Source organism: Artemia franciscana, chromosome 15 (assembly GCF_032884065.1).
Source record: "Artemia franciscana chromosome 15, ASM3288406v1, whole genome shotgun sequence".
Taxonomy (NCBI): Eukaryota; Metazoa; Arthropoda; class Branchiopoda; order Anostraca; family Artemiidae; genus Artemia; species Artemia franciscana.
The window spans coordinates 24,500,092-24,526,181 of record NC_088877.1 but is presented as its reverse complement, the minus strand read 5'-3'; the positions used below and the strand labels follow the sequence as shown (position 1 = coordinate 24,526,181).

General features: G+C 35.0%; 1 protein-coding gene across 2 annotated transcripts in view; it reads left to right on the top strand.

The window, feature by feature from the left end:
• The window catches only part of LOC136036231 (mitochondrial glycine transporter-like), a 37,996-nt gene extending 13,511 nt beyond the window's left edge, over positions 1-24,485 (top strand). For both annotated transcript variants that reach the window (XM_065718327.1, XM_065718328.1), the window contains exons 3-7: positions 3,099-3,275; positions 10,665-10,830; positions 15,318-15,487; positions 19,323-19,415; positions 24,265-24,485. In XM_065718327.1, coding sequence (XP_065574399.1) covers positions 3,099-3,275; positions 10,665-10,830; positions 15,318-15,487; positions 19,323-19,415; positions 24,265-24,300 — 642 coding nt within the window. In that variant the 3' untranslated portion in view covers positions 24,301-24,485. The remainder of the gene's footprint in view (positions 1-3,098; positions 3,276-10,664; positions 10,831-15,317; positions 15,488-19,322; positions 19,416-24,264) is intronic.
• Positions 24,486-26,090: the final 1,605 nt, after the last annotated feature.

Below are 26,090 nucleotides of genomic sequence, written 5' to 3'. Positions count from 1 at the left end.
ATTAAATATTGGTCGCGTCAATATTATTAAAATGACGGGTAAAATATGGAACAAATGATTTGCGATATCTCTCAGTACTATACGCTCAGCAAGTCAGTAACTGTGGATAATTCTTTTTTATTTGTCGGAGTCTAGTAACTGGTCCTTCAGTTGGGGGACTCTCAAGGTTGGGCAGTAGACGACAATGAGTTGGGGAAATGAACAGTACTATGCCCGGATCTAAGTCCAAATTGTTGGGGATCAATATTCTCATTTATGTCCTCAAATAAACAATCAAAAATAAAACTTTCAAATACTTTTGAGAGAGCTGGTGTTTTCGAAATCGGCCTCATCTCGGTAATATCTTTAGGTTATTGCATTTGGGGATTGGCGTTACATACGCCTGTTTTAAAAATACATGGGAAAACACCATCAATAAAACATTGGTTAAAAATTGCCGTTAAAGGAGTAGATAAAGATCAGCACTGTCAATAATCAATTTAATCGGTATCTCACTAGGATAACTAGATTTACGAGAATCAAGTGCCTTCAATTTCTTAGCAACTGAACAAATCTCTAGTATAGGGATATTTGAAACTGAATCATTCGGTCGTATGGGGTGTGTTCTCCCTTGTTTTTGCTCCAGCTTAAATTTTGAAAATACCTTTTTTGGAGCCTTTTCTTTGGAAAGGGTTCTTTTTTGGTATTTTCATTAAAAAAGAAAAACAGCCCAAAGTGTAATTTTGGGCGCCATATGACGCTTTATGATGGCGTTGTCAACTCAACGTTATAAAAAGCGATTAGATATAAAAATTAGTTTTTAAATGAGCCCTTAAACAGCTCTCTACCACGTTCCAGTAACCGTCTTGTTCTTCTAGTCAGTAAACTAGTTTTCGAATTCTATAAATAAAGGAACATATCACGAGCCAATTTTTTTGAAATAGTTTTTCAAAATGTGTCGGATAAACTTCGAGATATAAAGTTTTGTCCGTTGTAATTTTCAACTTCACTCTTTACTTGCATCAAAAAAGCTTTATTTTTGAAAAATTACTTTTTTTTAAGTTTTTTATGTTTTAAAAATTTTGACAATAAACTTTATACGGATTTTTTTTCCAACTTTGGCAAAGATACTAATGAAAATAACGTGATTTTTTTTTTAAATAGCGCATTAAATATAGGCTTAACTTCGTATCTTCTCTAAATCTTTCTTTTAAAAATATGGGATTTGTCACGAAAGAGTCCATGGGGATTTTTCCTTGGCATCTTTGAGGAGTTGCAAATAAACAATTTAGTTTTTTGGTAGTTTCATTAAAAAAGGAAAAACAGCCTGAAGTGTAATTTTGGGCTCCATATGACGCTTTATGGTGGCGTTGTCAACTCAACGTTAGAAAAAGTGATTAGGTATGGAAATTAGCTTTTAAATGAGCCCTTAAACAGCTCTACCACGTTTCAGTAACCGTCTTGTTCTTCTAGTCAGTAAACTAGTTTAACAGCCCTCTACCATGTTCCAGTAACTGTCTTGTTCTTCTAGTCAGTAAACGATTTGTGTATAATATTAAGGGAGGCTGGGTTGGGAGGAATATGAAGGAAGGGGATAGTACCCCTTTTATTCTTCCCAGCCTTTCAATTCTGGAAATGGTATCTGAAGTGCACTTTCTAGGTGCTATATGACTTTATGGTAAAGTTATCAAGTAAAATTTATAACAAGTGATTAGATATAAAAATTAGCTTTTAAATGAGCCCTTAAACAGCTGTCCATGATGGTCCAGTGGCCCGCTAGCGGTGAAGAAAAGAAATAAAGAAAAAAGGGGGCATATCAGTTCTACCCTTGCAAAACAGGGATTTTCTTGTTGTTTATCGGGGGGGGGGGGCAGGGCTGTAACTGTCCTAAAAAGAGTTTTTGACAACGGCAATTTCAATGGTAGCATATACTTTACATTTTGATCTGATGATGTTTTAGACTCTTTCAGAATTCCTGTAAATTTGTTTTCAGAATAACATTTTATAGTTAAGATTAACAAAAATAATAATTATCACATTTGAATCAGCTACAAATGGCGATTTTTTCTCATAAGACAGTTTTTTTTTATAAGCGCATCTTTAAACTTGTGGTTACAATGGGCTGTAGTTAAGTTCTTTACTAGGTTGCAGCCATTGCTGTTATGACGACTCCTAAGATACTACTGGCACATCTCCAGAAAATTCAAAGTGTGGTCCTGAGGGTGAGATCGGGTATCTTTAAGACCTCTAAGTGAGAGATTTGATTTGACGTCAGTGACGTTTGCTACAAGTATACTCTCTTTCCCCCCTTGCGATTAGCTAGCTCACCTTGTAACACTGTTTACCAAGCCAACACAGAAAACATGCCAAATCATGGTGCAGTTTGATTACCTGCAAGAGGAACCGCTCCGCTCGGAGTGCTTGGAGAAAAGCTTCGCAAGATTCTGAACCTCCATTGGGAATGGTTTCTCAGTGAAGGTTACCGCTAAAAGCTCGTTTGTTGATTCTTTTAAAAGGAAGTTCAACAGCCACAATTCTAGGGAGAAGACCTAGGTACGTGGTTGGAAGGTGGTATACCAGGCCATAAGTCTTTAGCTACCTGGCACGGTGAGGATTCTCAGAAAGAAATGAAGGCTGCTTCTGCTGCTATCTTTTAACAGGCCTTTTTTTTCAGCTGGTATTTTGTTAGTTTGGAAAGAGGCGCTATAAAGAGATATTTTAAAGTGCTATAATGACACAGTTTAAATTTATACAAGGAGAGGCGGTATGGTTCTCGCTTCCTTGGCTGCTAGGATATAAAACCTCTATCAGTGCCTGCTTTAATAGAGGCTTTCAAAGGTAGGTTGTTCAAAGGTATGTTTCAATTGTGGTAGCCTTCATAGGAAAGAGTTAAACATAATACTATTAGATAGCAGGAGGCTTGGGAGGCAGTAGCCTCCCAACATCTTTTTTTAATTTTGTATGTTTAAAAATCCGGTCTTAAATAAAGCCTATCTAACTTTTTAGCAAAAAGAGGGTTTTCATATAGCTTAAGATTGGAATAGGCTACTCTTCGAAAGAAAACACCTGACTTGAGTCCTTGTGAATTTACATTCTATTATTTTCTCCTTCGTTTTTAGACATTACTAAGAAGTGTACCTGGAATAGCCATATATTTTACATCTTTAGAAATAATTGAGGGCTCATTCAATCCTGACCGAAGCTCCAAAATACTATCATTTTTAGCAAGTGCATTTTCAAGAACCACTGCTGGCCTGGCCGTTATGCCCTTTACTGTGATGAAAACAAGGTTAGAGGTTAGTTTGCTGTTGTTAGCCTAGCTCTCCTCAAGTGTAATTATTGTTGAAGCTTTAATACATAAATCATTGCTGAATTCAAAATTGTCAAATTTTTTCAAATTACACATAGTAATATGGAAATACAATCCTTAATTAAAATATTTGGAAATAATTCAAAAATAAATAATTCGCTATAACTAAAACGCTCTGCTGTGTTATTTCTCTTCTGTTATAGGTTACACTGCATAAGAGATATATCGTAGAATGTACAGTATTAGTGTCTCAGTTCTACGTTTGTAACTCAACAGATGGAGCATTTTAACTTACCTCCTTCACATGTTTAAAGTAATTGTTACCCTCTCAAATTTAACGACCTTCCCTGCAATCGTAGTGGTTGTTGGTCCATTTTTATTCTCCTAGAGCTTACAAAAAGCGGCTGTGGGTCCTTGGTTTTTCCTCTTGAGCTATTTATACTCTGCTATAATTTAGATATACTCATTTACAAACTATGCACTGTTCTCTTTTTCCTCTAAATTGCTTCACTTTTAAACTAAGCGTGAAAAATGTATTTTAAAAAAACCTGTTATTGTGTCTGCCCCCTTTATTAATGATAGAACAATATGCGGCTTCAACTACACTACCCAGGCTCTTAAAATGGTCCTTGAACCCTCAGATCCCCTGACCCTTAGCGCAGTCATGGTGATTGTGTTCACAATTAGTCTATTGAACTTACATGCTTTAGATTTTGTTTTTATTAATGGTTTGATCGAAACTCTTGAGCCAGGAAAGTCCATTTTTTTCTTTTTTTGGAGACAGAATAAAATTGTAGGTCATCTTTTATGCTTTTCTCGGAAATATAGATATGTTGCAGCTAAGATGTGAGGGAAGACGGTAAATGTTATTAAGCAGAAATGACCAAGTGACGTCGCGATAGTAATTGTGTTTTATGTATTAGATTGACAGCAAAATTTTCTTGTCTTTTGGGAAATTTTTTGAAAAGTCGATTGAATGAATAGCTATTTAAAAGCAAATACCACTACATTTTCAGTAGTACATTCTCAGTAAGGTTTTATTCACGTTAAACACCTCCGGAGAAACGAAATTTTAAATGGCCTGCAAAGGATGGGTACAAAGTATTTCCCTTCATCATAAACTTTTTTTTTTCATTTAGTGATAGAAAATCTTGATTTTAAAGGAAAATATACTTAGCTTACATATTCAGAATTTATGTAAATTCTGGCTCATAAATATTTTTTTTGGCACTGTATTTTCTTTCAATTCAATTTCAAAACTTTTAATGCACTGTCAAGCTAAGTTCGGACAGACGACAGTAAATTTGTCAAGCAAAAATTATCTAGCGGCGCCGCATTTTGAATTCTATCTGGTATACCTGACCGAAAACGAAATGCTCTGAAATCCTTCTGGGAAAATTCTCGGAAAGTTTTGTCTGTTTTTTTCGTGTTTATGGCACTTGTTATTAATTGAATAAAAAAAACAAGTTTTTTGAAATGAAAGTAAGGAGCGACATTAAAACTTAAAACAAACAGAAATTACTCCTTATATGAAAGGGGCTTTTCCTCCTCGACACCTCGCTCTTTACGCTAAAGTTTTTTATTGTTTTAAAAAGTAGAGTTGCGAGAAAGCGTCAAACTTTAGCGCAAGGAGCGGGGTGTCGAGGAGGAAAAGCCCCTTTCATATGAGGAGTAATTTCTGTTCGTTTTAAGTTTTAATGTCGCTCCTTACTTTCATTTCAAAAAACTTGTTTTTTTATTTAATTTCTGAAAGTTTTTGAATTAATGCATGTCTGATTTTGGCTCTCCGTACATAAATTATTAAAATGAAATTTGCTATTAATTCTTTTTTTGGCTAAATGACTTTCTCTTAGTTTTGATAAGACGATTTTGAGAAATAAGGGGTGGGGAAGGAGGCCTAGTTGTCCTCCAATTTTTTCGGTTACTTATAAAGGCAACCATAACTTTTAATTCTTAACGAACGTTTTTATTAGTAAAAAATATACGTAACTTAAGAATTAACTTACGTAACAAACTTTTATATTCTTATATTTTTGATTATATATATGAGGGAGTTTGTCCCCTCGTTAATACCTCGCTCTTCACACTAAATCTTAAGTTTTGTCCCAATTCTTTAAGAATGACCCCTGAATCAGAAAGGCCGTAGAATAAAAAGCTGAAATTACTAAAAATAATTTAGCATAAAGAGCGAAGTATTTATCTCCTTCTAAATACCTCGCTCTTTATGCTAAAGTATTTTTAGAACCCCTCATATGCGTAATAATCTCTGTTCGTTTTAAGTTTTAATGCTTATCCTTACTTTCAATTGAAAAAACTTTTTCATGCTTATATTTTCAATTTTTTTTTTAATAGTAATGCTAGAAAATCCTGCGCCCTTTTCATTGAATTTCTCTTGCCCCATGAAATATTCCTCCAAGGAAAGATCCTCCCATATAGCCCCCTCCCCAGAACCCCACACCCAAACAAAAAAATCCCCCTGAAAACGTCGGTGCACTTACCAATAACCATTACTGTATGTAAACATTGGTCAAAGTTAGTAACTTGCAGCCCCTCCTCCAGGGACTGTGGGGGGTAAGTCATCCCCAAAGACATAGTTATTATGGTTTTCGACTATGCGGAACAAAATGGCTATGTCAAAATTCTGATCCGTTGACTTTGGGAAAAAATGAGCGTGGGAGGGGGCCTAGGTGCCCTCCAATTTTTTCAGTCACTTAAAAAGGGCACTAGAACTTTTCATTTCCGTTAGAATGAGCCCTCTTGCAACACTCTAGGACCACTTGGTCGATACGATGACCCCTGGGGAAAAGAAAAAAAAACAAAAAACAAACAAACAAATAAACACGCACCCGTGATTAGTCTTCTGGCAAAAAATACGAAATCCCACATTTTTGTAGATTGGACCTTGAAATTTTTACTCTATGGTTCTCTGATACGCTGAATGCGATGGTGTGATTTTCGTTACGATCCTATGACTTTTAGGGGGTGTTTCCTCCTATTTTCTAAAATAAGGCAAATTTTCTCAGGCTCGTAACTTTTGATGACAAAGACTAAATTTGATAAAACTTATATATTTGAAATCAGCATAAAAATCCGATTCTTTTGATATATCCGTTTTTTTAGAGTTTCGTTTACTATTGAGCCGGGTCGCTCCTTGCTACAGTTCGTTACCACGAACTGTTTGATCAAGTGACATATAGCGATCGCAAATTCTGTCGGTCTGTTGGTCTGTCCCAGTTTTGTTACTTTAGGCACTTCCAGGCAAGCTAGGACGATGAAATTTGGCAGGCGTATCAAGGACCGGACCAGATTAAACTAGAATCGTTTTCCCGATTTGATCATCTGGGGGGGGGGGTTAGTTCGGAAAAAATAGAAAAAATGAAGTATTTTTAACTTACGAACGGGTGATGGGATCTTAATTAAATCTGATTTTTGGAAGGATATCGTGCCTCAGAGTCCTTATTTTAAATCCCAACCAGATTCGGTGACATTGGGGGAGTTGGGAGGGGAACCTAAAATCTTGGAAAACGCTTAAATTGGAGAGATCCGGATGAAACTCGGTGGGAAAAAATAAGCAGAAGTCCTAGATACGTTATTGAAATAACCGAAATGGATCTGCTCTGTTTGGGGGAATCGGGGGGTAGGGTTAATTCTAAAAAAGTTAGAAAAAATGAGGTATTTTTAGCTTACGAAGGAGTGATCGGATGTTAATGAAATTTGAAGTTTGGAAGAATATCGTGTATCAGAGCTCTTGTTTTAAATCCCGACTGGATCCGGTGACATTGGGGGGAATTGGGGGAGGGGGAACCTAAAATCTTGGAAAACGCTTAGAGTGGAGGGACCGGGGTGAAACTTGGTGGGAAAAATAAACACAAGTCCTAGTTACGTGATTGACATAAACGGAACGGATCTGCTCTCGTTTGGGGAGTTGGGGGGAGGGGGAGGATTAAGTCTGAAAAATTAGAAAAATGAGGTATGTTTTACTTACGAAGGAGTGATTGGATCTTAATGGAATCTGATGTTTGGAAGGATATCATGTCTTAGAGCTCTTATTTTAAATCCCGATCGGATCTGGTGAAGGGGAAGTTTGGGGGGGGGGAACCTAAAATCTTGGAAAATGCTTAGAGTGGTGGGATCGGGATGAAACTTGGTGGAAAAAATAAGCACAAGTCCTAGATACGGGATTGGCATAATCGGAACGGATCTGCTCTGTTTGGGGGAGTTGGGGGGGGGAATGGCTAATTCTAAAAAAATTAGAAAAAATAGGTATTTTTAACTTACGAAAGAGTGATCGTATCTTAATGAAATTTCATATTTAGAAGGACCTCGAAACTCAGATCTCTTATTTTAAATCCCGACCGGATCCAGTGTCATTAGGGGGGGGGACTGGAAATCTTTCAAAACGCTTAAAGCCTTAGAGATCATGATGAAACTTGGTGGAAAGAATAAGCACAAGTCCAAGACAGGTGACTGACATAACCGAACCGGATCTACTCACTTTGGTGGAGTTGGGGGGGGGGGGGTAATTCGGAAAAATTAGAAAAAATGAGGTATTTGTAACTTACGAACGGGTGATCAGATCTTAATGAAATTTGATATCTAGAAGGATCTTGTGCTTTAGAACTCTCATTTTACGACCAGATCCGGTGACATAGAAGGGAGTTGGAGGGGGAAACCGGAATTCTTGGAAAACGTAAAAATCAAGCTATCTTACGAATAGGTGATCGGATTTTAATGAAACTTGATATAAAGAAGAATCTTATGTCTCGGATGCTCCATTTTCAATCCGAGTCGGAACCAGGGTCATAGAGGGTTGGAGAGGGGAAAGAGAATCTTGGAAACCGGAAATCTCGGAAAACGCTTAGAGTGGAGAGATCGGGATGAAACTTGACGGGAAGAATAATCACAAGTTATAGATACGAGACTGACATAATTGGTACGGATCCGTTCTCTTTGGGAGAGCTTGGGGTTGTTAATTTGGAAAAAATAGAAAAATTGAGATATTTTTAACTTTAGAACGGGTGACCGGATCTTAATGAAATTTGATATTTAGAAGGAAATTATGTCTCAGAGCTCTTATTTCAAATCCTGACCAGATCTGTTGACATTGGGGGGAGTTGGAGGGAAAAACCGGAAATCTTGGAAAACGCTTATAAATGTCGTAGATACGTGATTTACGTAACCGGATTGGATCCGCTCTCTTTGGGGGAGTTAGGTGGTGGGGTTCAGTGCTTTGACGAGTTTGGTGCATCTGGACGTGCTAGGACGATGAAAATTGGTAGGCGTGTCAGGGAGCTGTACAAATTGACTTGATAAAGTCGTTTCCCCCAATTCGACCATCTTGGGGGCTGAAGGGAGAGGAAAAATTAGAAAAATAAGGGTATTTTTTAGCTTACGAGTGGGTGATCGGATCTTAATGAATTTTGATATTTAGAGGGACCTCGTGACTCAGAGCTCTGATTTTAAATCCCGACCGGCATTAAGCCTCTGATTTTCCTTTTAAAGCAATCTATTGACTCTTAGAATTTTGCTAGAGCTCATACCATATGAGCTCTTGGCTCTTCCGACCTCGTCACAAGTGCCATATGAGCTCTTAGCTCTTCTTTTCGTTTTAGCCAAGGTTGTGTTTAATTTTTTATATTTTTTTTGTTACATAGTGTTTTTCCTCTCTCTTTTTCCGCTCTTTGTTTTATTTTCTTGTTTCTTTTAGATTTTTAGCCTAACTCTTTTTCCTTGATAAATGCTTCTAAATGTGAAGGTTAAACATTTCAGGTTAAATATTGTATATATTTTTTTCACTGTCTTATTGAAAACTTTTGACCAATTATTCATATATTTTTTTTTCATTTTTACTTATTCTTAAATGATGTTCTTTTATTATACTCGGACTGATGCCTTTGCACAGGCACTGATATTCTGATAGTCAATATTTTGCCACCTTTTGTGTTGGCCTACTCAAAAGTAAATAACATTTTATGAAAGGATTAGATAAGACTTTGTAAGATTAAAATAAGACTTGGGGAAAATCTAACGTTTCGACTCACATATAAATAAAACCTAACTTATAAAAATAGGTATGTTAATATAAACAATAAGTAAAGTTGCTAATTAAATACTGTGCTGATCCCAAAAATCTATGTAAAACAAATGACCTTTCTTCAACTGTAATGACCTTTCTTCAATTGTAATGTCACATATCTGTAGACTGTTTCTTTTTCTGTCTCTATGGAGGTCTTCAAGTTAGAATTATATTTGAAAGTATATTCCTAAGTAAGGAAAAAATACTTTGGAAAACATGACTACCTGCGATTAGATGATTAATTTGAGTGCTTAAAAACGAGTTGCCGAAAACAATCGATCAATCTTGTATTAGCCTACTTGAAAAGAATAAAGTTGCAAATACCGAGATTTTTAAAATATGACATCGCGTACACTTTTAATTGCAATCATGATTGGTAAAATAGTTGGCGGAATTTGGCTTGAGAGCTGGGCTTTAGAAATATTTGACTTCGAAAGATGTGTGGCAATCTTGCCTCCTCAGTATTTGTTGAAAATGTCAATCAGATTGAAGTGACGTTTTTGATTAATGTACTTATGTCACATTCTTGGCGTTACACTTGAAAAAAAAAAAATCAGATAATTTTGCTTACTATAGGGGTCCCATTTAATTTTTTTTTGCTTTTTTTTCGGGATGGGGGGGGGTCAAGTTTTGTGCATAAACGCTAGACTCCAGCTCTTAGTTCGAAAATAAAGTTATTAAAGTATAAGAAAAAAGACCCTACCAGCTTTGAATGGTCAAGGATCATGTAGCCGTATTTTTTTTCAACTAAATTGACAGTAAGAGTCCTTAGAGGGGTATGCCATTATTTCAATTATTAGTTAAGATGAAAATATATCTAACAAAGTTCTAATATATCATCTTCCTCTTGATAAGATCAGAAGCACTATACTGTTGTTTTTCTCCAGCTGTGTAAAGTGCAGAACCTTGTAATTTCAGATGCCAAGTGAGGCAAATACACCTGTTCCTACCGAGTACAAGTGAAGTTGTAGTCTGTGCAGCAGCGTTTAAAGCAAAGGTTTTATTGCTAAGCCAAGACCACAAGAGATTAATTTGTACAGTCTGAACAGCAGGTTAAAAATTTGCCGTAAAAGGAAGAACATTTTTAAGAAACTAAACTTGAATAGATAAGTCAGGAAGGAGAAAGTAAAACTAAAATGTAACAGAGCATTTGATTGTAATCAAAAAATTTCCAAATATACTGTGTTGTATCAGCACCTTTAAATTGTACCAAAAATGGTGTAATTGCACCGTTTCGGCAATGCTGGTGTGCTATATCAGTATCAAGTCCCTTTAAGCACATTTTCTTCCTTTTTTCAGAGTGGAAAATTCACATACTCCAGCATATTAGGTGGTCTTGGTCAGATTTACCGACACGAAGGACTAAGAGGCTTTACATATGGACTTTTACCAACATTGCTTCGAGATATACCGTATTCTGGAATCTACTACGTATTATACAATGCCTTTAAGAGCCTTGCTTTTGGTATATATATGTTTTATGTTAGAGTATTTTTGGCTGGCTCAATTGTTTTTTCGTTTCTCAAATTTTTAATGACTGACTATAATGTACTAGCCCTATTCAGTGTACTAACTTAAAATGCAGCTCACTGGAATATAGTCGCAAAATTCTGTGAAACGTAAAAATCTAAATGAATCTAAATAATTTCGGGTCCAAGCGGACTATGTAAATTCTAGACTAGATAAGTTTTGATTCTAATTACTATTATTTTTTTTACGGTTGCACTAAACAGAAGAGAGAATTATATAAAAATGACGAAATGTTCTGCCCTGTGGCAGTGCAGTGTCTCTGATTAGTAATACGCGACTAGGAATTTGAAATCAGGGGAAACAGCCCGCTGAACCAATTCAGATGAAGGAATTATGTGAAAGCTTTCCCGTAATAATACGAATAAGAAGAAGAGGAAGTGCTGCTCTGATCGCAAATCAAACTATTTTTATAGCTCTTTTTTGGGACCAAGACTGATCAGAGGGCAAGCAACCACCCTTTCAATACAACAGGCTCAATAACCCTGGGTCAAAATTTTAGAATGATTGTCCGTGAAGCATCCGAGGAAGGGATCAAAATTATGCAAGTAACTACTTAGAGACGTTATAGATTCATTTGTCAGCGCTACGCAAACTATTGGTCAGCGCGTGAAAAAGTTTTAAGTTGCTAATAAAAATCAATTAAATAGTACATTTTGCTGAGATTGTTGGTTGCAAATCCGAGGCTGTAGTGCTTTTGATGCAATACAGAAGCCTGAAATTAAAATATAGTAGGTAAATATTTAACAAATAATATTCGATGTTCACCATAGTTAGTAATTAAGGGTTTAGTTTCTATCGATAACAGACCTAAGTCAAATATCACAGTATACAAATTCAAGGTAAAACGAAGAATTATTCCACAAATTGGTTTAGACATTCCCCATACATGGTATTCTTAAGCTGTTTCGTACCATATGATTTTAGCTTCTTTTTTGCTAATTTTTCATCTACATTTCTTTTTTTTTTAATTTGGCGCCCCCAAAATTTGTATAGCTGCTTATGGAATTTGTTTCCGCTGCTTCCATTTTCTGCCTTTATTTCTTCTATATTATCCGATATCTATTTTTTTTTATTTGGCACCCTCAAAATTTGTATAACTGCTTATGGAGGTATTTGTCGATAAAAATTGAAATTCTCTTTACTTTTTAAGACATACATTGGTTGTTTAAGCTTCAACTTAGCCAGTTGGACATTCATTCCCCTATCTTTAGTACATTAATCATTTTTATGTCGGTGATTTCAAATTGTGGATGTAGAAGTCTGAAAAAATGTAATTGAAAAAAGCTGCCTACTTTTTCATGAATATTGTTTATTTATTACCAGAATTGGGCTCTTCCGTCGAGGATAAGAACCTAAAATTATGGGAATTGCTTTTCTAAAACAGAGGTTTCATAGGTTCATTTGACTTGAAAAGTGGACATGTTACTCCTTGTTAAAATCAAAGTCTGTGGATTTAAATGTTGAAGATTGGAGGTTCCAATATATCGTATATGGATCATTCAGGGACTATTAAAAGAATGGTTCTAACTGATCGAATGTTAATCCCTAAAATGGTTACATAAGCTATACAAAAAAAATTCAGAGAGAAAAAATGGGTTTAATGTAATTAAAACAGTGGAAAAAAAGCACAAAAACAATAACGAAATAATCTGAATATTATAAATGTTTTTAATATTTAAATAAATCTGAATATTTCGGCACCACGTTTGGGGGTCTTTTTCAACGGAAAAAAAACTTTAAGGAACAAGAAATATTAAAAAAAATAAAACCGTCTAAAAAACGACAGCTAACACACAAGAGAGAGAAAAAAGAAAGGAAAAAGAACATACAACTAAAAAAATAAACAAATAAATATAACTTATGCTATAAACACTTCAGAACTGCGATTGCTGTGACCACTCACTAGACAAAGGAATGTCTATAGTACACAATAGACAATTCTCCTCTTTAGAGTAAGATGAAAAAATGAGATCGAATAAAAATGAAGACTATATTTATTTGAAAGAAAAGTCATAAAACCCACGTCACCACCCCTGATTAAATTTACCAGGTTAAAAACATTTGAACTATATATGGCAACAAGTCAAAGAAACTTAAACTTAAGTGGATTTTTATTTTTTTCATTTTTTTTTTACAATAGATTATTTTGGAATGCCTTTGAACCTCCACCACGTTCTGTTTCTGTGCATTTCAGAGCTTGTTGACCGCATGGGGAATATTGTGATATAAAATCCGAAATCAAAATACGATAAGTAGGTATATCTGGAGGGATTTTGATTTTCATCAGTCTTTAAGGGTTTTGGAGCCACTAATGACAAAATCCAGGTTAAAGCTATTCAGAAACGTTACGTAGCCTAAACGCTTCACAGATTGATTCTGCAACCACTTGAGTTTGTATTGAAGGATTTTCAGCTAATTGATTACAGACCAGAGACTAGTTGGCAACATAAAAAAACAAAACAAAAAACATCAGCTTGCGTTTCTACAAATGGCCGTTATTTTTTCTTCTTCTTTATTTTTTCGTTTATTCTATGTTCTTTGTCCTCATTCGCTATTACTAATATAAGTCAGTCAATTTTCTTTGGCGGTATTGACCAAGCGGCGCCGCTATTTGGATCAAGACTGTGTCTAGTTGAATGCAAAAAATACAAAAAAAGCGCTAGAATATTAAAAAAAAAAAAAAATACCAAGTACAGTTATAAACAATAATATCAGCAAAACGTTTTTACTACTGCTTTAAGGGGAATATCTTATTTATTTTCACCAAACTTTGCCGGTCGCGAAAATAATCTTTTGAATATCTAACAACACGGAGACTTCTTTTCGTTGGACTAGACAAAATCCGGCTAGTAAAGGAAAATTCTCTTAATGCCAGAACCTAGATTTAAGTCTGTTCAGTTATACGATGCTTTCAGCGTTCAGTTTCGATTTATTTATTACTGCTCTTTTCCATGGTTTATTGTTAGCATATTTGCCTGATGTTTACTTGCTTTTGCTTCTTCTATCTTACCTGATGTCTATTAAGCTATTTAACCTACAATCTTAATACAGGGGCGTGTCACCCGAAATTCTACTTTCTTCTCTTCTATCTTTTTCTACCTTTTATTCCTCTTTATTATCTGGTATCCATTAAGGCATTAAACTTATGATCTTACTACAAGGGTTCCCCACCCAACATTTTATATTCTGCTCCTTCTTTGATTTTCTGCCATCGTTTCCTCTATATTAACTGGTATCTATTCAGGCATTAAATCTGTAATATTACTACAAGGTTTTGCCATCTGAAATGTTACTTTCTGCTCCATTTTGCATTTTCTGCCTTTGTTTCTTGTACATCATCTGCTATCTATTCAAGCATTAAATCTACAATCTTACCACAAGGGTTTGCCAACCCGACATACTGAATCTATGATATTACTACATGGATTTGCCATCCGAAATTTTACTTTCTGCTCCTTTTTGCATTTTCTGCCTTTGTTTCTTTTATATTATCTGCTATCTATTTAAGCATTAAATATATGATCTTACCGCAAGGGTTCGCCATCCGACATTTTATTTTCTTCTCCTTCTTCCATTTCCTGCCATTGCTTCTTCTGTATTAACTGGTATCTATTCAGGTACTAAATCCATGATCTTACTATTGGTGTTTGCCACCTCACGTATTATTTTCTGCTTATTCTTCGATTTTTTTGCCATCGCTTTTCCTATATTATCTGGTATCTATTCAGGTATTAAATCTATGATATTACTACAAGGGTTTACCATCCGAAATTATACTTTTTGCTCCTTTTTGCATTTTCTTCCTTTGTATTCTTCTATATTATCTATTATCTATTAAAGCATTAAATATATGGTCTTACCACAAGGGTTTGCCACCCTACATTTTATTTTCTGCCATCGCTTCCTCCATGTTATCTGGTGTCTATTCAGGTTTTAAATGTATGATCGTACTGCAAGAGTTTGCGACCTAACATTTCATTTTCTACTCCTCCTTTCATTTTCTGCATTTGCTTCTTCTACACTACCTGGTATCTTGTAAGTGATTAAATCTATCATCTCACTTCAAGGGTTGGCCACCCGACATTTTATTTTCTGCCATCGCTTCCTCCATGTTATCTGGTGTCTATTCAGGTTTTAAATGTATGATCGTACTGCAAGAGTTTGCGACCTAACATTTCATTTTCTACTCCTCCTTTCATTTTCTGCATTTGCTTCTTCTACACTACCTGGTATCTTGTAAGTGATTAAATCTATCATCTCACTTCAAGGGTTGGCCACCCGACATTTTATTTTCTGCTCCTTCTTTTATTTTCTACCTTTGCTTCTTCTATATTGTCTAGTATTTATTCAGGTATTAAATATATGATCTTACTACCAGTGTTTACCATCTGAGATTCCATTTTCGAAAATTTATTTTTGCAGGTGAAAGCCACAGTACGTCGAAAAATATATCTGGGAACTTTTTGTGTGGAATGGTTGCAGGACTTACCGCTTCAACTATCACGCATCCTCCAGATGTACTTAAAACCTATTTACAGTTGGAACCTAAAAAATATCCTAGCATGAAACTTGCTATCCCAGTTATATATAAGGTAATCCTTTTTATTATTGAACAATACTATTAGAAGTAGTTTTAGAGATCGTATGATAATTGACCCCGCCCTCCCCCTCCCTCCAAGATTTTTTGACCACCTAAATTTTCAAATACCCTCACTTTGGAATTTTAGTTGAGAAATGGCATTTATTTGACACTTTCTCTACGGAAATTGAAGAAGTAGCAAATGATCCTTGCTAGATTTTTAAAGATATACCCCCTGCTCTAATTTCTGGGAACTAAGGCCCTGCTATTGAACTTTTGCCCTCTTTCCTTGTTTAAAAATATTCAAGTTTTATTTAGTCAAATCATTGTAGAATGTGTAGTTTACTTATCGCTTGTTTATTTAAAGTTGTCGTGTAGAATAACCATCAAACAAATAGGCCAAATATCGCCCATTTCTGAAAGACTCTTTGGAGTGCAGTTGATAATTGGCTTATGGAAGATGTCAATAAATTTTTTCTGGTAGAATTAAAGCATAAATTCATATTGAGATTTCTCAGTAAGGAAAAAAAAAATATTCTTCTAGTATCATTTCTGATTAATTGAACGCTTCTAATTACCAATCAAATTTATTATTAATCTAATTAATATACGTCATTAATCTCAGCAGATATCTCATTTAGGTCTTATATAGACACGAAAGAAATGGTTTTAATTCCAATAATTTCTTATAAAATTAACAAAACACAACTTTTTACACAAAAGATGTTTTTCAAAGAAAAGTAAAGAGCTATATTAAGCATAAGATAAGCAGAAGTAAGGTTGAATAGTAATTAAAGCGTATAACCAGCATATAAACGAGTCATGTGGGCATAACGTATTATTTATTCCTTTTGTTATTTCTTTTTAAGGCCAGGGCACTTTGTATTGAAGGAATTGTCGTAGAACCTTCGAAAGGAACTCGTTCGATGGAAATTGCAAGTTCTATTGCTCTTTCTAATAGCCAAAAGGGATTGGAGGGGAACCCGCCCCCTCCCCACGCTCATCATTTCCCCAAATACATCCATTCAAAATTTTGTGATAACCATTTTGTTCATCATAGTTGAAAGATCCAGTAATTATGTATTTGAAGATTACAACCCTGTTACAGCCTTCAGGGCAAGAGCTGTCAGTTATGCCCCGAGGGCATACAAGGTTTGTATGGAAAGGATGGTCGCTTAAATTTCAGGGGAAGCTCATTGAGTTGGAAATGGAAATTTCTAGCGTCCTTTAAATAGTCGAAAGTGATTGGAGGGCAACCAGCCCCCCTCTCCCCCTTCATTTCCCCAAACAGATCCAGTAAAATTTTGAGATAGTCATTTTGTTAAGCATATTTTGATAGGTTTAGTAATTATGTCTTTGGGGATGACACCCCCACGGTCCTTATGACAAGGGCTCTAAGTTATATTAGTTGTCTATTGTTAATATTTAAGGTTTTTATGGAAATAGTGGTCGTATAAACTTCAGATATGGCTCTTTCAATCTTAAATCAGAAGCCTTGGGTCCTTTTTACCCTTTTTAATGTGATAGGTCAAAAGTGGTAGGAGGAAAACTAGCTCCCCCCCTCCAGCGTTTTCTTTTCCCCGAATGCATCTGATATAAACTTTGAGATAGGCATTTTGTTCAAAATAGTCTAAAGATCATATAAAAAGGCCTTCGGGGTCGAAATAGCCACTCAGAACGAGAGGGCAAAGGTTTTAAGTCATGCCCTGAAGGTATATAAGGTTTTTATAGAATGAGTGGTCGTACAAGCTTTGAATAGGGCTCATTTCATTGAAAATTGCAAGTTATAGTGCTCTTTTTAAGAGTGCAATTTTTATTTCTCCTCTGTATCTTTTTCTGTAACTCTATCGTGGTTTAGCACTTTCTCAAAGTGTTCTCCTCATCTCTCTTTAACCCTTACCTTCCCACTAATTGTGGTCCCGTTCATGTCTTTAACTAGGACAAGTCAAGATTGACTATTTTCTCTTGATTTATTGACCAGCTAGTACAATATTTTACTGTTATGCCATCTATCTGTATTTTCCAGATTTCTGGTAATTTTATCCGTGACCTCCACTTCACACCTGCTTAGCCTGTATCTTAACGCTTTCAGGTCAATTTATCAGAGTTCTCTGTAGTTCTTAGTTTGACTAAATAGAACTAACAAGTTTTTCCGACTGAAAGTAAGGACAAACATTAAAACTTCAAAAGAATAGATGTTACTTCGTATATGAGGGGTGTTGCCTCCTCTTTAGTCCCTTGGCCATTATGGTAACGTTTTTTGGTGCTTTAAAAAAGCTTCTTATTCCATGAAGAAATTAAAAATTTTCAGCTTGTTGCTCTTTGCTCAATAGCCAGATAGTCACATATAAGAGTAAGGCTTATGGAAACTGGATATCCTACTTATTCTTCTTTTAGTAAAATTTTTCTTCTGCTTTTTATTGCTAAGTCTGAGTATCTTTCTTTCAACTTTTATTCTTCTACGAGACCTAAAAGCTCTCTAAATTTCTCTGTCTTTAAGGTAGACTTGTTTTGATTTGCCTAAAAACAAAAAACAAAAAAAAAACTTGAAAACTAAAAATTAAAGCTCATCAAAGAAATGTATCAAAAACTAAACTTAAAGCGTAAAACTTAAAAAACCGAAACTTCAAACAAACGAAAAACTTAAAGGTTAGAACCTAAAACTAAAATGAAATTTAAACCACCAAACTTAAAAACTCAAACTTAGTTTTAAAAGCTCAAGAACTAAAAACTAAAGCTCATAAAAAAAAAATGTCTTAAAACTAAAATTAAAAAATAAAACTTAAATATCTGCAATTTGAATAAAACCAAAACTTTGAACTTTAAAAACTTAAACTATAATAGAATTAAACAACTAAAAAGCTAGTTTAAACTTAAAAACTAAAAACTGAAGCTCATCAAAAAAATCTTAAAAACTATGTTTAAAATGTAAAACTTAAAAAAAAAACTAAAAAAACCTAAAAGTTTAAAAACTAAAATAAAACTTCAACAAATAAACTTCAAAATTCAAAACTTAGTTTAAAAAACTTAAAAACTGAAAACTAAAGCTTTTAAAAAAATTCCTTAAAAAATAAACTTAAACGTAAAACTTAAAAGCTTAAAAAGTTTTCTAAACTAAGAGTTAAAAACTAAAAAGATATAAAAAAGTCTCTTGAACTTGTTTTATTGTCCAATACTAGGGCAAAAATTCGGATTGGTTGCTCTAAAATTATTGACAACTTAAATAAATATAATCATATTGTCCTCAGTAAACTTTATTCTGCCTTTCCAATTTTTTTTCTTTATTTTTATTTTTTCTTTTAGCATTTTTTTTCTTTCTCTGGTATTTGTTCTACATCTAAGAAAAGGCTATACCATGTTAAATCGTTCTATTTCTGTTAGTGTAATTATCTTCTTTGTCTTATCCTTTGGTATCAGAATAAAAAAGGGGAAAAAGTTATATGGCTCTGTTAGTTCATATTATTTAAAAGAAATGACTGGGGATGTCAATGGAAGTGCAGGACGAAGGGGGGAAAACTTATTTTTTAAGATTTAGAGGGGTGATTGTTTTCGACTAAAAAGAAAATGAAAAATACTAAACAGATATTTTTCAAATTCAAGGGGGCTATATCGGTGCTTCTAGCATCATCACGGTTTTATCTTTGGTATCATTATTGCTTTTGAAGATTTATTCACTGGACTTGTGTTCTTTTCAGTTTTCTCTTTCTTCCATATTCTGCTCTCCTTTTTGTCTTTTTGGCGTCTGTGGATAATAAATAAGTATTATTATATAATTATTACGGGTTCTAAATTGTTTAGAGGATAATTAGTTTTGCTCTCTTTTATTAATACAATCTTATTTTTGTAAGGAATATGGACTGTTCGGATTTTTCCAAGGATTTGTTCCCAGAATGCTACGTCGGACGTTCATGGCTGCATTATCTTGGAGCTTGTATGAAGAGGTGATTTTTCCATCCTACTTAGTAGCTTATTTTAATCTTTTGTAATTATCATTTCTCAGAAGAACCGGGAGGTTTTTCTCCTACTTTAGTTTTGTTTTATAACAGACTTTTTGAAGTTACAGCTTTCGTAATTTGTTTTATTTCTTCTTTTTCTTGTTTTTTCTTCTGTCCTTCTCTCACAAATAGTTGTTTTTTTTTCTCCTTCAATTTGTATTTGTCTTAAACGAATCTTTCTGACCCATTAACTAAATATTTTGCTGGCATTTTTCTCAAATTAGTGGAAAGTTTGGCCCTTCGAAAGTTATTTAATTTGACCAAAATATTTCAATGCAAGCCACTACACTACAATCTCCACTAGAGACCGAAAAGCCACTTGGACTTTATACTAGTCTCTACTTGAGTTTAAAGAACCATTTCATTAGCCACTACAATATAGTCTCTATTGCTAGGAAAGAGTCACTTCCTTAACGAATATACTACAGTCTATACTCGAAGACACAGACTTGACATATTCATGGGTAAAAAAAAGGACTTATCGAAATAACGCCTAACCTGTTTGGCTTGACACATGACAAGCAATTAGACTAGCTCATGTAGTAAAAAAATAAAAAAAAGTTTTTTCAACTGAGAGTAAGGAGCAACATTAAAACTTAAAACGAACAGAAATTATTACGTGTATGAGGGGGTTGCCCTCTCGTCAATACCTCCCTCTTTACGCTTGAGTTCGAATTTTGTTTCAATTCTATAAGAATTACCCCTGAACCACAAAGGCCGTTTAATTAGAATAAATAGCTCTTTTGAAATTACTAAAAAAAACTTTAGCGTAAAGAGGGAAGTGTTGAAGAACCCACTCATATACGTAATAATTTCTTTTTATTTTAAGCTTTAATGTTGCTTCTTACTTTTATTTGAAAAAACTTGTTTTTCTTCCGTGAGTCCCCTTCATGGAAAATTTTCCTCTCTCGTAAAAAATTTCTCCATGGAAATCCTCTCCCGTAATAAAAATGTCATATGCCATATTCAGGGAAGGAAATGGGCCGAAGGACACGAATTCCGTTGTTTACTTCGACTTAAATCCAAAGACGTCAATACCAAGTAGTGTTTTAACGATAGTAATGTTTTTTTTTTTTTTGTTTTTAGTAAACTTACTAGTAAAAGAAACTAATGTAGAAAGTAGTATCTTTTTAACTTAGTACTATAAGAAACTAGTGTAGAAAGTAGTCTCTTTTTAAACTAGTAGTAAAAGAGACTAACGTAAAAATAGTCTCTTTTTAACGTAGTAGTAAAAGCGACTAACATAGAAAGTAGTCTCTTTTTGACGATAGTTGTCTCTTCTTCTTCGTTTAAAAAAAAAAAACAGTTCTATATGGAAATATGTTGTCCTCTTGATTCGATCTTAAAAGCTTTATCTCACTGCTCAATGTCTGATGAGACTTGCCTTCGATATCCTCGGAAGCTCAGTAATAAAAAAATTATTGATAAATTACCAAAGACACATATTTATACTTTTTTTTAAACCTAGAGCGTCTCAAGTAAGCACTGGGAATGGTTGTGCTCATTTTGGGAATCTATCAGCTAAATCTTCCTAACTATCCAGCCAAAAGGGGGTATCTGCAAGTCCTATCAATTTTGCCAACTTTTGACTCATTTACGCTACATAACTATAACTATAAATACAAGCACAATGTTATAATTATTACTCCCCCCTCCCACCTCGACTGTTTTGACAGCCTGTTTGGCTGTAAAAAGAAATTCAGTAGCTTTCACTGTTTTTCTATTACATCTATTCGTTAGGCTCATCTATATTTTTGAGTCTCTGGCCTCTTTTTTACAGGTTTAAATAACTAAATTCAATGGTATGTTGCTTTTGCCCCTTCCTCTCTTAATTTTAAGGGGAAACTCGAAAAACTGAGCTGATGCTCATGCCACGAATGCCCTATAGAAGAGACTCCAGAGCCACTCTGATTTCATACATGTTCTAATTTTCTATAAAAACTCACACCTCACTGTTATGTTTCAGTTTCTCCGCGAATCTTTGTTACCGGTCATCCATTTGAAATTCTTGCGTCATGACGAACTGTTGCATTTGTTGAACCTGACTGAAGTTCTTTCTGTTCTCGAAGGTCGGTTTGGGGACTCTTCTTTCACCAGTTTATTTATGTAACTCCGATATGAGCTTCTATCGTCTGCCAGGAGGAGAAGATACGCCATGTTGATTGACGAGGAATTGTGTTTCCATCTCTCTTAAGGGTGCCGTATAGGGTTAGCGCTGTGCACTCAACGGTTAAATATTATTTTTAGGAGACGAATTCTTTCCTTGCATTTGGTGTGTCCCAACTATCTAAGTTGTTGCAGTTTTATTTTGTCGAGGTTGGTATGCTTGACCTTGAGAGTTTGGAAAGCCTTGGTGTTGGAAATTTTACGATAGTAAATAATACTAGTAATACGGCATACTGGTTTTGTTTCAAAGGTAGCGAAGTGGAACTGAGCAACCAGTTTAAGAATCCAAGTTTCACTGGTATAAATGGCGAAAGGGATGAGTAGCAAGCTGAATAGCTTCGCTTTAAGTATCGTTGATAAGAAGATCTTGATCCTTTCAGTGCGCTTACGAGTTTTAAAACTAAAGTTTGCGACCACCAGGCGTATTATGATGTCTTTGAAGTGGTTATTTTCAAAAATGAGTAAGTCGCCAAGGTAGTTAAGTTCTTCGAACCACTCAATGTTATCACCTCCGAGCTGGGGGGTGGGTTTGAACTGAGAATGAGGCTTATTAGAGCAGCACATTACTTTCATTTGTGAGGTGTTAGACAACCACCATCCAAAAGGATGGTGGTTGTAGGGACGATATCAGCCTGAACTTGTAGATCACAAAGGGATTAAGCAATTTTGTGTCTGTATCTTTGGTGCAAACTAGTTTGTCTATCACTCCTACTCTAAGGAAGGCACCGGATTGAACTTCGAAAGCTCTGGTAATGACAAGTTCACCGATCGTTGTTTCAGAGCTTTCAGTAAAGCCTTCTCCACTTATAACACGGCTTCTGAACTTCTTGTATATATCTCTTACCAGGGAAACCAATTTGAGCGGAATGTCAACGGGAAGAACCATCTGCCATGATAGGGTCCAAGGCTTGTTTGACGTCTTAGAAGAGTTGGTTGATACTGCAGTCGAGATTAAGATGTTTTTTCACGATCTGACTGGTTTTCAAAATCAGATCAACTTTCAACCTATTTGCTCAAAAATCCACTTGGTATTCTTGGATCACCTCTGAGCCTATTGCTGGGTTTTTCCCAATCAAGACACTTGACAGTATTCGAGCCGCATGACTTGCATGGCTGATTGGTTGGTAGCTGTCGAAAACTACTGTTGAAACTTTTCTACTTAGACGTACTGTCGTTGCCTCGAACCGGTATTTAGAACAAGTGACCTATTTCCCAGGTAGCTGTTGGAATTTTTTAATATATGTTAACGAAGAGCTCGCAATTGACTTTCAGAAGTTCAGCTGAATTCCATCAAGGCCAGGAGCTTTTTTTGTTTTAAAATCTCTGGTTACTGGTTCTATTTATGAGCGAAAGGGGATGGTTTCTGGTTTGTAGCAATTATGGAGAAACTAGATAATGTTGTTGGGTCAGGAAGGATGATGCAGGTCGATGGCGGATTCCATCTATGGGTTGTGTCTGATTGCCTTGTTTGTCAGGGAGGGAGCTTATCTTGACATCCTCCTTTTGGGCCAATCTCATCACTCTTCAGCACATGAAGTGTGAGTTTTTGAAAGCTCTAGCACACCTTTCTTGAGAGCTTTAGGGCACTGCTTGTATTTTTCCTTAATAAAGGCGTTGTGTGCACGCCGTATGGGTTTCCTTACAGGATGTTTCAGTTACACATATGTGTCTCTACTTTTTCTGTTTTGTTGTAAATAAATTTGTTGAAATGTTTCAAAAATGTACCTGCAAAAGAACTACGTCTGTGTATGCTAAAAACTAAAAGCTGACTCCTCTTACGAGAACTATCAATCCTCGCAGCTTTAAATCTAACGACCAATTGAAATTACGCAAGAAATAACGCCTAAACATATTTTACTTCTGTTGCATATGGAATGCGGGGTTGCCACCTTCTTGGTCTATTAATGTGTCCCTTCGAGTATCCAAAAATGTGTCATTTTTAGCTAAAATGTGTCCTTCTTGAAATCTCAAAAACTAGAAGTTATTGTTTTACCATTTGTATTTTTGACCAAAAGACGCTTTATAAACCTTTCTCAAAGCGGCCAGTTCGAATCAGATTTAATGAAAATGAAAAAAATCCAATATATATCATTTATACAATATAACTTAATATGAAAGTACGAAACTCATATAAACTTGTAAATCCTTTACTTTGTAGAAAATCCTTGCGAGATTTCTAGCAAAACCTGGATGTTCAAGAAAAAAACGAGAAAAAGCACTACGTTAGTGAAAAGCGACGTTTGTTTTTTCTTACCAAAATATATATCCAGTTGACAAACGTTTCGTTTTATGTCATTCATTTATGAGACATGTTTTTGCCCCCTTTTACCCTTTTATGTCCCAAATTTCTAAAATGTATTATTTTTGCCCTTTTATGTCAATGTGTCCTGGCACATGGAAATTATGTGTGCCATAAAATGCGTCCATATATGTGCCATAATATTTTGACATAAAATGCGTCCAGTTGGCAGCTCTGATTGAATTTAAAACTTGTTTTAGCTTTCAATCAATCTCACTTTTTTATAGTTTGAATCTGGACTGCTCCAAACTTCTAATTTGATGTGAATAATTTTGTATTTCCATTTCCATTCATGTAAGTCTTTTTCCTTATGTAATGTTTTTTTTTAAGATGCTTCGCCGGTTGAGCTTGAAAACAGCTATGTAGAAGATGACACTGTATTCTTATAAAAGGCAAAGAAAAATCACCAGTAACTAGTGGCTATGTCTGGGGGAGATAACTAGATAGCCATGGGAGACACTTTGGCTGGTGCTGTGATCTGATTCTGGTTTGAGGTTGTTCACTTGTTTATGTTTTTGATTTTATAGAATTAAATTTGTTGGAAAATGTTATTTATTAAATTGGATCACATGTTGCGAGGAACAGAGGCCTATCTTGTTTATGTGTGGAGTAGTTTTGCAATGAGTTAAGACCGCTCCCATAGCTTTTCTTGACCATCTTTGAGTTGAAGTAGGCGTAAAATGTCTTTATTTAGAGTATGGAGAGCGTCTTAGGAGCTCAAGCCCCATCGTCCTAAAATTGTGTAGACTAAAATTTGCGTTCAATTCTGATTTCAACCTTCTAACAAAATTTGTCGGAAAAATTTAGATTGGGAATAGACTATTTCATATTTTGGATTCTTTGTTAAGGGTACTGACGGTGAAGCTTGAAAGGTGTGTGACAGCACAGATTGGCTGGCCCGCCAGCCTCCATTGTACTTTCTGGGTAAAGGTCCATGTAACGGAGACCAGTACCGCCGGTAGGGACTGTAATGTCCAATGTCGCATTATTAACCTTTTACTGAAGCTTCATCGGTGGCTAGGATTGTAGTTTTTATTCAGTATTTTTAACAGTTACTCCTAAAATCCTTAAATAGCAATCTTGGTTGAAGTAAATATTGGTTTGAAAATGTTTATTTTCATTGTGTTGATTTTGGAGGGTCATTTGAGACCACTCATCCAAAGTCGGCTGCCCAAGCTAAAATTGCTTGTAAGTGACGTAAAAAAAATGGCCTCGTGCACTGATCTAAAGATGCTCTTGCTTTCTTATCTAAGATGACTGCCATGTTGAAAAAAGGATTGATCGGCCGTTTCTTGATTATACATATGACTTTTTGAGTTGAACTGAGTATACTGTTAATGAATAACTGGAATTCAAAAGGAACAGAAATTAAAAGGAATAATCAAGTCAAACTTAAAATGTAGAGAAATTGCTAAAAAAAAAAAACGAGTAGGACAGCCACCCTCTAAAACTTCTAAATGCCAGAGTGCATTTTGGGCTTTACTGGAAAAAAATTAAGAATTTGCTCCTTTAAAGTTGTAATATACGAAAATCAACAATCGTTGATGCTTCCAGTACATAGCGGTATTGTAGTAGACAATCGACGATCATTGCCTCTTTCCAGTTATCCTTATAGAACCACACTGTTCGAAATACATACCGCTTTAAATGAAATGCATATGAAACAAAAGTCGTTTAGAGAGATTGAATAGAAGAAGATTGGGGGGGGGATTAGTCCCTCAGTTACTTGAATATCATGATTAGCCTTAAGATACATATTTTTTGTTGTTGTTGATGGTATGTAAAATAAAAACAAACCTCTTGAAAGAGAGGTTTGTGCTTGTTTTAATTGACTTTGTTTTTTCCTTATTGGTCAATTAAAGAAACATTCATGAAGTTCCTTTGGTTTTTCTTATTAAGAATTAAGATTCCGGCTTGTTGTTTCTCTTTTAGAAACAAATCAGAACAGAACATTAATAAAATTTTTGGCATAAAATTTTGGATGGATAGGGTGGGGGGAGTACCATTCAAATGGATTGAAAACCTACATATGCTTTGGTCTTCTGTACGGTAAAAGCCATCTTGAAATAACCTTGAATACAGGATAATTTTAATCAACCTGTTATTGAATTCTAATCAACCATCTTGTTGAATTCTGTGGTGCTATGAATATGCGT